The sequence below is a fragment of the Aquarana catesbeiana genome, linkage group LG10 (assembly GCF_042186555.1).
Source record: "Aquarana catesbeiana isolate 2022-GZ linkage group LG10, ASM4218655v1, whole genome shotgun sequence".
Taxonomy (NCBI): Eukaryota; Metazoa; Chordata; class Amphibia; order Anura; family Ranidae; genus Aquarana; species Aquarana catesbeiana.
Genome location: NC_133333.1, coordinates 247,608,209 through 247,620,930, shown reverse-complemented (window position 1 = coordinate 247,620,930; position 12,722 = coordinate 247,608,209). Strand labels below are relative to the sequence as shown.

At 39.8% G+C, this 12,722-nt stretch overlaps 1 protein-coding gene across 1 annotated transcript in view; it reads left to right on the top strand.

Moving 5' to 3' along the window:
- The window catches only part of MEGF6 (multiple EGF like domains 6), a 153,167-nt gene that overhangs the window by 100,083 nt on the left and 40,362 nt on the right, over positions 1-12,722 (top strand). Inside the window, exons 11-14 of the mRNA XM_073603592.1 lie at positions 1,743-1,871; positions 6,011-6,139; positions 8,077-8,211; positions 12,525-12,659. Of these exons, the coding sequence (XP_073459693.1) occupies positions 1,743-1,871; positions 6,011-6,139; positions 8,077-8,211; positions 12,525-12,659 (528 nt within the window). The remainder of the gene's footprint in view (positions 1-1,742; positions 1,872-6,010; positions 6,140-8,076; positions 8,212-12,524; positions 12,660-12,722) is intronic.

The window sequence follows — 12,722 nt, the reverse complement described above, 5'->3', positions numbered from 1 at the left end:
GTGGACATCACCAGTGTGAAGCAGGGGAAGACAATATAGGGGGCATCATTAGTGTGGAGCATGATCTGACATCATAGAGGGCATCACCAGTGTGAAGTATGGGAGGGCATCATAGTGGACATCACCAGTGTGGCGCATGGGAGTACAATATAGGGGGCATCATTAGTGTGGAGCATGGTCTAACATGATAGGGGGCATCATTAGTGTGGAGCATGGGAAGACATCATAGAGGGCATCATTAGTGTGGAGCATGGGAAGACATCATAGGGGGCATCACCAATGTGAAGCATAGGAGGGCATCATAGTGGACATCACCAGTGTGGAGCATGGGAGGACATCATAGTGGACATCACCAGTGTGGAGCATGGGAGGACGTCATAGTGGGCATCACCAGTGTGAACCATGGGAAGACATCATAGTGGGCATCACTAGAATGAAGCATGGGAGAACATCATAGTGGACGTCACTAGTGTGGAGCATGGGAGGGCATCATAGTGGACATCATCAATGTGAAGCACGGGAGGACATCATAGTGGACATCACCAGTGTGAAGCATGGGAGGGCATCATAGTGGACATCAACAGTGTGGAGCATGGGAGGGCATCATAGTGGACATCACCAATGTGGAGCATGGGAGGACATCATAGTGGACATCACCAGTGTGAAGCATGGGAGGGCATCATAGTGGACATCACCAGTGTGGAGCATGGGAGGGCATCATAGTGGACATCACCAGTGTGGAGCATGGGAGGACATCATAGTGGACATCACCAGGGTGAAGCATGGGAGGGCATCATAGTGGACATCACCAGTGTGGAGCACGGGAGGACATCATACCCTGTTTCCCCGAAAATAAGACCTAGCGTGATTGTCAGTGATGGCTGCAATATAAGCCCTACCCTCCAAATAAGCCCTACCCTGTTTCCCCAAAAATAAGCCCTACCCTGAAAAAAAGACCTACAAGGACTTTAACTAGGGCTTATTTGAGGGGTAGGGCTTATATTGCAGCCATCACCGACAATCACGCTAGGTCTTTTTTTCGGGGAAACAGGGTAGTGGACATCAACAGTGTGGAGCATGGGAGGACATCATAGTGGACATCACCAGTGTGGAGCATGGGAAGACATCAAGGTGGACATTATAGTGGGCATCACCAGTGTGAAGCATGGGAGGACATCATAATGGGCATTACGAGTGTGGAGCATGGGAGGACATCATAATGGGCATTACGAGTGTGGAGCATGGGAGGACATCATAGTGGGCATCACCAGTGTATTAGCCTAAAAAGAGACAAGAGACAGTGTCACAGAATCTGTAGAATTGCAGCTTTTGGAAAGTTTTGTCAATTCTCAATCCAAATAACACAGCTGAGGCCGGGTGGATCATAATGGTGTGTGAAAGACAGTATCTTACAAATCTTTTGATAAGTAAGTCAGTCCATGTATATGAGCCATGATTCAGCTATGCGGCATTATGCTGTTTGCCCGGAGTTGCTCCATTCCTTTTTTTGCACTCCCTGCTGTTGTTCTCCAGCGATCTCTCTGGAAGTCATAACGAGAATTTTCTCAGCTTGATAAATGAAGGGGTTCCTGGCCCTGACTTTCCTGTAAACAGAGAATTAAAACAATTACAGGGGATTTGCATGCTGCTTGAATGATGGCACCCATCTGAGCGTGTCAGCACCGTCATGATTCATTGACCCGCGTTCTAACATTTTCCTGCTTCTGTGTGTTGGAACGCAGCTTGCCCAGAAGGCACCTACGGCCAGAACTGCAGTCTGACCTGTAAGTGTAAAAACGGAGGGACCTGCGACCCGATCACCGGAGGATGCCGCTGTCCGCAGGGTGTGAGTGGGGAGTTCTGCGAGGACGGTAAGTGACCATATTTCTGGGTAAAGTCTTCTCCTCTTTGAGCATTGCCAATCATTTTAACTTTTAGCAACATTTTCTTACAAGTTAAAGATTAGATTGATAAACTAATTGAAGCTAGGATTATGAAGATCCATTTTTTTTCTACCAAAAATAGATTTTTCATTTATAGCCAGATGTTGGTGGACTGAATGATCCATCACCTTCTTATATTTCTTACCAGCATGAAGGTTCTGGGTCTTCTTTCTGTCAAAAAACATTTTGTAAAATTTAAGCAAAGACCCCTGGAAAATGGCGGCAAATGGCCACAGCTGGGAACTCGGGTGACGAGAAATTTCTGCCCGGGTCTCCAAGATGTTGGTGAACTGGCTTCAACCCAAACATGAAGCATCAGTTGTGGGTGAACTTCCCTCTTTTAATAAACCACAGGCATTGATGAATTTGTAAACAGAGCTTGCACTAAAGCAATAATAGTTGTAGGTCACTTGCTGTTGGCCAGCTTGTCAACTTATTGTTTAACAAATGGCATGCATGGATGAGTTTTTAAAGTTTTCATAAAGTTCTTCTGGTCAATCAATGAAGATTGGTCTAGGGCAGTGATGGCGAACCTTGGCACCCCCAGATGTTTTGGAACTTTATTTCCCATAATTCTCAGGCACTCTGCAGTGTAGTTGAGCATCATGGGAAATGTAGTTCCAAAACATCTGGGGTGCCAAGGCTCACAATCACTGGTCTACGGAGAGACCAGGTGCAGGAATATAATAGCGGACCCTAAAGCAACTTGTAGTTGTAGTTAATGTGCTGTTGTCCAGCTTGTCAACTTCTTGTTTAAGAAATTGCATGCATGGATGAATTTGTAAAGTTTTCAGAAAGTTCTGCTTATCGACCAATGAAGATTGGCCTCCGAAGGGACCAGGTGCTAAAACAATCATGGTGGTAGATAACGTGCCGTTGGCCAGCTTATCAACTTGTTTAAAGAACTGCATGCATGGATGAATGTGTTAAGGTTTCAGAAAGTTCTGTTTTTCAACTAATGAAGATTGGCTTAGGGAGAGACCAGGTGTTGGGAATATGATGGCGGGCCCCTCCCGCACTGCAGGCCCTAATGCGATTGCAGTGATCGTTGATGTGCTGCTGGGCAGCTGGTCAACTTATTGTTTAATAAACAGCATGGATGGATGACTGGATAAGGTTTCAGAAAGTTCTGCTTGCCAATCAATGAGGATTAGCCTAGGGAGAGACCAGGTGCAGTAATATGATAGCGGGCCCCTCCTGCGCTGCGGGCCCTAAAGCAACTGTGGTTGTAGTTACCGGGCTGTTGGCCAGAGTATCAACTTATTGTTTAAGAAATGGCATGCATGGATGAATTTGTAAAGTTTTCATAAAGTTCTTCTTGTCAAACAGTGAAGATTGCTCAGTGATGGCGAACCTTGAACCCCAGATGTGTTGGAACTTCATTTCCCATGATGCTCATGCACTCTGCAGTGTAGTTGAGCATCATGGGAAATGTAGTTCCAAAACATCTGGGGTGCCAAGGTTCACCATCACTGGTCTAGGGAGAGATCAGGTGCAGAAATATGATAACGGGCCCCTCATGCACCACGGGCCCTAAAGCAACTTTTGTTGTAGTTAACGTGCTGTTGGCCAACTTGTCAACTTCTTGTTTAAGAAATGGTATGCATAGATGAATTTGTAAAGTTTTCATGAAGTTCTTCTTGTCAATCAATGAAAATTGGTCTAGGGAGGGACCAGGTACTGGGATATGATAGTGGGACCCTTCCTACACTGCAGGCCCTAAAGAAATTGTGGTTGCCGGTAATGTGCTGTTGGCATAGGTGTGCGCACAGGGTGTGCCAGGTGTGCCTAGGCACACCCAAATCACCCTGTGCAGAACAGATTCCCCCTACTGATCTGGCTCCCCCTCCTTCCCCCCGCAGCACTACAAGCTTCCCACCTCTCCCGCTGACAGTTGCTGTGGGATGTTTTAGGATCAGTGGGGGAAGGGGCCAGTAAAAATGTAATTTACTAGCCCTTTCCCTTTCTGAATGAACATCACGAGTAATCGGTAGTGTGTGCTTGAGCTTTGGGGTGCACACCCTAATGCCATAGGCTGCGCACACCTATGGCTGTTGGCCAGCTTGCTGACATATTATTTCACCACTTGCACCTCCAGGCTGAGCAATGTACTGGCACGTGGCTCAGCAGCACATGCGCACTGGATCACGGTGCTTGGTACCCGGCCCGTGTGAGCGGCAGCCGTGTACCCTGTACCATGTGTGACAGGAGTCACTTTGGGCAGGGGGGCCCGTGGAACCCAGAGTCCCTTGGAGAGGTTGGGGAACCCTTGTTTCAGCTCCCCATGCACCTCCTATGTCTAAGTCACCTTGTGTCTATTAGGGGCACAGAGTGACCGAGAACCCCAATCTGATCTGTACTAATCGGACTCACCGTACAACCACACTGGAATGTTGTGTATATATATATATGTATATATATATATATATATATATATATATATATATATATTATATATATATATATATATATATATATATATATATATATATATATATATATATATATAAAAGTTAAAACTATTGCTTATAACAGTGATCATCACTGTTATAAGCAATAACAGTATAAAAAATGAAAATCCCTTATCACCCCCTTAGAACTAGTATAGTGTCACAATGTTGACACTGAACTTCTCTGATGACAGTATATATAACAGGCCCCTCTTGCACTGCAGGCCCTAAAGCAATTGCAATTGTAGTTAACATGGTTTTAGCCAGCTTGTCAACTTATTGTTAAATAAACAGCATGCATGGATGAATATGTAATGGGTTTCGGAATGTTCTGCTTGCCAAATGATGAAGAAGGCCCAGGGAGAGACCAGGTGCCAGGATATGATAGCGGGCTCCTCCTGTGTGGTGGGTCCTAAAACGATTGCAGTCGTAGTTATGTGCTGTTGGCCATCTTGTCAACTTATCGTTTAATAAATAGCATTTATGGATGAGTTAGACATGTGCACTGACAAAAAACTTGTTCTTTTTCGTTTTTTTGCTTTTTTCGGAAATTCGGAGATTCGAAAATTCAAAATTCGTAAATCCGAAAGTTCAGATTTTCACATTTCCAAATTCCGAATTCCGAAAATTAGAAATGCGGAAATTTGAAAATCTGAACTTTCGGATTTACGAATTTCGAATTTTCGAATCTCCGAATTTCCGAAAAAAGCGAAAAAAGCAAAAATACGAAAACGGACAAATTTTTTAAAATTTCCGAATTTCTAATTTTCGGATTTTGAAATTTTAGAATTTCCGAATTTTAGAATTTCCGAATTTCGAATTTTCTAATGTTCGGAATTCGATAATTTGGAAATTCGAAAATCAGTAAAATTCGAAATAATAACTAACTAACTAATAAATAACTGTTAAATTATAAGTATTGGAATTTCCTTTCAAATTTGGCTGTTTGTGAACGTAACGAATACAAATTTATCTGAAGTTACGAATTATCTGAAATAACGAATGCCACATCTAAACAAATGGAATGGAACAAATTAATAATAAATAATAATAATAAAAAGGTTTTATTACTATTATTATTGTTACTTATTATTATTAGATCATTACGTTCCATTCGTTTAGATACGGCATTCATTAGTTCAGATCATTCGTAACTTCGGATAAATTCATACTCGTTGCGTTCACTAACAGCCAAATTTGAAAGGAAATTCCAATACCTATAATTTAATAGTTATTAGTTATTTCAGATTTTTGGGTTTTCGAATTTTCGCATTTTCATTCTTTTGAATTTTCAGATTTTCATTCTTATTTTCGGATTTTCAAATTTCCAAATGTTTGAATTTTCAAATTTCTGAATTTTTGAACTTCTGAATTTCCGAAATTTTGAATTTTCCAACTTTCCGAAATTTCGAATTTCGAATTTCCAAAATTTCGAATTTCAAATTTCCAAAATTTCGAATTTCCGAATTTCGAATTTCCAAAATATCGAATTTCCATAATTAGGAATTCCGAAAGTAGGAAATTGATTGCAGAGGTAGTTAACGTGCTGTTTGCCAGCTTATCAACTTATTTAATAAATGGGTCAGGTTGGACTTTTTATTTTATTTGATTTCATAGGTTGTCCAAAAGGTTATTATGGGAAGAACTGTAAGAAGAAATGCAACTGTGCCAACAAGGGCCGATGTCACAAGCTTCACGGGGCCTGTCTGTGCGAGGCCGGCCTCTACGGCCGATACTGCCATTTAGGTGAGACAATGATAATTTTATCACATCTGGCTACACCGTGATAGTGTGCAATGTTAAATATTAGCAATCGCTGTGGGATGGATAAACAAAAGCAAGAAAAGAGCTGAAACATTTATATTTTCCTGGAGAAAATGCTGCTCCAGGCTCTCTTCAGTGTTATATATCTAATAATTAGACATGTGAAGAACAAAATGTTTTTTTTTTCGTTATTTATATAAATTAGTTTAGTTAAATTAGTTTTATTCATTTTCGGAATTAGTTTCGTATATTCGTTTTCGGATTGATTCGAAAAGTTTTCTAATCAAATTCCAATAGTTTTCCAATTCAAATAGTTTTCCAATTCGAAAGTTTTCGAATTTGAAAAGTTTTCCAATTTGAATAGTTTTCAAATTTCGAAAGAGTATAAAATAGAATAGGAAATAATGGAATAGAATAGAAAAGACTATAACAGAAAATAAAATAATAGTATATAATAGAGTAAAACAGAACAAAATAGGATAGAAATAAAAAGAACTGGATAGAATGGAATAGAAATAAAAGGAATAGAATAAAAAAAGAATAGAAAAAAATAGAAAGATTATAACCATCTTCTGAAATTCAAATTGTATAGACAAGAATAGAATTAAAGAAACAATAGAATAGAAAAGATTAGAATAGAAAGAATATAACCATTTTCTAAAAGTCAAATAGAATCAATTCGAATTTGAATAGAATAGAGTAGAATAGAAAATAACACAATAGTATAGAAAAAAACAACAGAATAGAATAGAATAAATATAACCATTTAAAAAAATGTCCCTTTTAAGAGCTATGGGCAGAAGTGATGTTTTGACGTCACTTCAGCCCTGCAATGATATGGAGACGGGTGGGGGCCATCTTCCCCTCACTTGTCTCTATGTCAGGCTAGGGAGAGGATCCGATCGCCTCCGCCGCTACTGACGGCATCGGTAAGCGGCGGAGGGCACCGGAGCCGCCGATAAAAGTGATCTTGCTGCGAATCCACCGCAGAGACCACTTTTATCTTGAAGTGGACTGCCCGCTGAAGAAGAGAATACCGGGGTTATGGCAGCTAGCTGCTGCTATAACAACGATAAACCTCTTCAAAATACCGACGTATAATGACGGTGGGCGGTCCGGAAGTGGTTAAGGAAAAGCACCGGAGGTTTCCTATTGGTAGACATTTGGAAAAGCAATGAAGAGTATAGATTGTACTTTAGCAGACATGTGCGATAAACATGTGAGTTTCCGAATTAGAATAGTACCGAATTTAAACAAATCCGAAATAATGAAAAAAAATTCGGACAAAATTAGAATTAGAATTTTGTTTAAAAAAAAAAAGGAGAAAAAAAAAAAAAAAGAATTAGAATAGTTGTCGAATACTCTTCTAACTAGAATAGTTTTTAAATTCAAATTCGAATAGTTTTCCAATTTCCAAGGAAAATAAAATAGAATAGAAAATAAAGGAATGGACTAGAAAAATTTTCTATTTTATTCTTTATGGAAATTGGAAAACGATTCGAATTAAAAAATTATTCGAAAAACTTTTCAAATCCGAAAACTATTCGAAATTGATTCAAAAACTTTTCGAATCTATTTGAAACTGAATAAACAAAACGCATTCCAAAAATGAATTAAACAAATTAAACGAATTTAACTAAACTAATGCATGTAAATAACGAATCGACAGCCATATCGCTGTGGGTGGGGGAGGTGTATGAGTCCATGCACAGGTCAGGCATCAACAGGAGGATTTTTGAATCTCTGAGTAAGTCATTGTAGATGCACAACAGGATAGCATTGAGAAAGACAGATGGTTATTATTATTATAACCAGGTTTTTGCATTGCCTGTTTTTGTCAGGAGACAAAACTGACTGCAGCGATGCTTTACATTTTTGCTAATTATTTTCTAATTATTTTCTATTTCTGTGTACTGCAGCTTGCCCAAAATGGACATTTGGGTCGGGTTGCTCCAAAGAGTGCACCTGTGTTCCGAGCAACACCCTGGAGTGCGGCAAAAAGGACGGCGCCTGCACCTGCAGACCGGGCTACCTTGGGACATCCTGCGAAACGCGTAAGCTCAACATTAACGAGAGAGAAATGGCTTCCACTGATTGTGACCTGGCTATGTTTTCTTAAATGAGTGGGGTCATAGTGATGGAATCCTGGAGTCTGGTTTTTTATATATATATATATATATATATATATATATATATATATATATATATATATATATATATATCGAGTGGGTAAAATAAGTATTGAACACGTCACCATTTTTCGAAGTAAATCTATTTCTAAAGGTGTTATTGACATGAAATGTTCCTCACATGGCGGTAACAACCTGTACAATCCATACATACAAAGACACCAAAACAAATAAGTTCAGAAATGAAGTTCTGTGTAAAAAAAATGGAAGGACACAGGGAAAAAGTATTGAACCCGCTAACTGAAATGTATTTAATACTCGTTACAAAATCCTTTGTTGGTGATGACGGCTTCAAGACGCCTCCTGTATGGAGAAACGAGTCACATGCGTTGCTCAGGTGTGATTTCGGCCCATTCTTCCACACAGTCTTCAAATCTTGAAGGTTCCGTGGGCCTCTTCTATGAACTCTGATCTTTAGTTCTTTCCAAAGATTTTCTATTGGATTCAAGTCAGGTGATTGGCTGGGCCATTCTAGCAGCTTTATTTTCTTTCTTTGACACCAATTGAGAGTTTCCTTGGCTTTGTGTTTGGGATAATTGTCTTGCTGAAATGTCCGCCCTCGTTTCATCTTCATCATCCTGGTAGATGGCAGCAGATTTCTATCAAGAAGGTCTTCTTGGTACATTTTTCCATTCATCCTTCCTTCAATGATATGAAGTTTTCCAGTACCGTATGCTGAAAAACAGCCCCGCCCACACCATGATGTCCCCACCTCCAAACCTCACTGTTGGTATTGGGGTGTTATTGGGGTGATGTGCCATTTGACCTCCAAACATGGTGTGTATTATGGCATCCAAAGAGTTCAATGTTGGTCTCAACTGACCAGACTATATTCTCCCAGTATTTCACAGGCTTGTCTAAATGTTGTGCAGCAAACTTTAAACGAGCTTCAACATGCTTTTTCTACAGCAATGGAGTCTTGTGTGGTGAGCGTTCATACAGGCCATGGCGGGTGACTGCATTACTTATTGTTTTCTTTGAAACAATTCTACCTGCTAATTCCAGGTCTTTCTCTCCACAAGTGGTCCTTGGCTCTTGGACAACTCTTCTGATAACTCTTTTCGCTCCTCTGTCAGAAATCTTGCGAGGAGCACCTGGTCGTGGCCGGATTATGGTGAAATGATGTTCTTTCCACTTCCGGATTATGGCCCCAACAGTGCTCACTGGGACATTCAGAAGTTTAGAAATCCTTCTGTAACCAATGCCATCAGTATGTTTTGCAACAATAAGGTTGCATAGGTCTTGAGGGAGCTCTTTGCTTTTACCCATCATGAGAGGTTTCTTGTGTGACGCCTTGGTAATGAGACACCTTTTTATGGGCCATCAGTTGAGACTGAACCTGCTGATATTAATTTGCACTGACAAGGGGCAGGATTGCTTTCTAATTACTGATAGATTCCATCTGGTGTCTTGGCTTTCCATGCCTTTTTGCACCTCCCTTTTTTCATGTGTTCAATACTGTTTCCCTGTGTCATTCCATTTTATTACACAGAACTTCATTTCTGAACTCATTTGTTTTGGTGTCTTTTGTATGTATGGATTGCATGGGTTGTTACCGACATGTGGGGAAAATGTTCATGTCAATAGCACCTTTAGAAATATATTTACCTAGAAAAATGGTGATGTGTTCAATACTTATTTTACCCGATATATATAGTGTATATATATATATATTTTTACATTGTTATCATGACTGTAGGTGATCTGAATATTGGGCTGGCAGCTTCTACACCCAGAACATTTCTATGGTCACCTTGGGTTGTGCTGAAGATGAGTAAGTTTAGACTTAGTAGACTTAGAGTAAGCGCCCCACCCTAAAATAAAGTCCAGATATTGGTGTATTGGGGGGGGGGGGCTCTCTATTCAAAATGTTGGCTTCTAGACCCAAATATTATGGCGGAGCTGTGCTGTCTGGCATTTGTGTAAATCTCAAGACTTTGGGACTTGTATGCATTTCAAAAGACACCCCACACAAAATAACAAGAATAAAATGGGCTCCCTACCAAACTCTATACCGGACCATTTGTTGGAGCATGCAGCTTGACTGTCCAGGAAGTACCTTTTGTTGATGAGGACAAGGACCTCTTCCCCACAACTCTGGCTGTTAGAGAATTTAGATTCTTATTTTATAATCATTTATGTATGTTTGCAAAAGATTGCTTAGAAGTAGAATCATTTCAAGTTACACAGAGCTATTTCGAGTCCTTGAAATGCATATAAATCACAGAGATAAGATAGTTCATTTTTAGTTTACTAATGAGAAAAGAGACTTTTGACAGCTACAGCCTGATAAGATAAGAACATCTTATACAGGTGGTTTAGAAATAATTATGTGGAATATGGGAATGTTATGTACAGTACATTAATTTAGTTTGACAGGGTCAAACTAAGGTCTGCTTGTGCCCTCATTAAAACTGTTATAAAACATTGAATAAGAAAACATTGATATGTATGTATATATCAATAATTAGACAATATTGAATAAAGTAATTGGCTTTGTATAAATATATATTATATATGTATATATATATATATATATATATATATATATATATAGATATATATATATATATATATATATATATGTGTGTGTGTGTATATATATATATATATATATATATATATATATTATAAGTGATACCGTTTTTTTTGTGAAACCAATGTATGTATACATACACGTAGGAATGTATAGTGAAAAACAATAAGACATAACACATTTGGTGGGGTTATTGAAAGTTCATTTTCCCAAAGTCGTAAATCTGTTATCTTTCAAATGGTTAAATCTTATCAGGACGATGAGGGTTTGATTTAACACAGCTGGGTGCCATACTGTCTCTACATAGGTGTTTTTAATTGGACAAAACCAGTTATAAATCACTTTAATGAACATATAGGAATTTTGGGAATGAATACGTTTGTCTGGTTGTAGAACAGGTGTCAGATTTATGGTTAGTTACATTGACGTAGATCTTAGCAACCAATCATATCTAGGAGAGGTGGCTAAGATGAGGCTTGTAAAAGGGTATATAAATGCAAGCTCTACAATTGTTAGACAGACAATTCAGATAGGAGCTCATAAGGCTGAACTTTATGTATGCTGCCCTATCACACGGGTCATAGAGGTCAGAACCAATGGGCAAATATCTGTCCTTTTGTCCTTGTCTCCTCGTACGAGTCAAATAAAGAAAACTTCATAACTTGATCCAGAGTCTGGTCTCAGGTGAATTTCGCTCACACTGGCCTGGTGGAAGTGAGGGCTTATTGGAATCTGGAACCCCACTTTAAAAATGAGGAGGCCCCCCCCCCCAATAACGACCCCTCTGTGTGAAGGAGTAAATGGTTGTTAGTACCCTGGTTACTCATTCTAAAAAAAATGACAATGTAAATTAACACACACACCTTTCTTAAATAACCCCCAAAAATGTTTCACAATGTAAATCCATCGCCATGTCCGATGATCCCGGTGACTTGTCATAAGAAAGAAAATGGCAACCAATGATCCAATCTCCATAGACTTCACATCGCAACTGACAGATTAATTTAAAGAAAGGGCTGACTTCATTGACCATATTTGGTCAATGACAGCCCCTGAGATTCCCACCAGCAGTCAGCAGTATGGTGGTCGCTAAGATACAAGTGTCCACCAGCATCCTAGCAACCAATGGCACAGTGCGGTCTGCACAGCAGGAACTATTACAGCTAAATGTAAAGAAAGGGTCCAGGATGCTGTCTGTCGTCATTGACCATATTTAGTCAAAGATAGCCCTTGAGATTCCGACCAGCAGGTAGCAGTATAGTGGTTGCTAAGATGTTGGCATCCACCCGTATCCTAGCAACCAATGACACCATGTAGCCTGCACAGCAGGAAGTATTCATTTATTATTGGTAATTAATAAATGAATGACTTCCTGTTGCAGAAGCTGTAGGATGTTCCCAAATAGTTTGGCTGATCGGCGAACGGCGAAAATACGCAGAGCTCAGTTTTAAGGACATAAGGCAAGAAACAAATATGATCTATAAAAGGAATAAAACCTGCATCTTGCCTTACAGCATCAGCTTTGTCAGAAAGTTTGAATTTCTATACATTTTTTTAGTACTTTAGAAACTTTCTTCTGTCTTGTGACTCCATAGAAGGATCGGTGCTGATAAATTTCTATCTGTACCTTTCTGATGTACAGAATGTGACGCCGGATTTTATGGCATCGACTGCAAGAGTAAATGCGAGTGCCCACCTGGAGTGACCTGCGACCACACAAATGGGAAGTGTCTGAGGCTGTGTTCAGAGGGATACCAGGGGGACAACTGTGACCAAGGTAATGGCACTAAAGACCTACACTGCTCTCCACATAGACCCCCAACTGACTCGCACAGTAGGC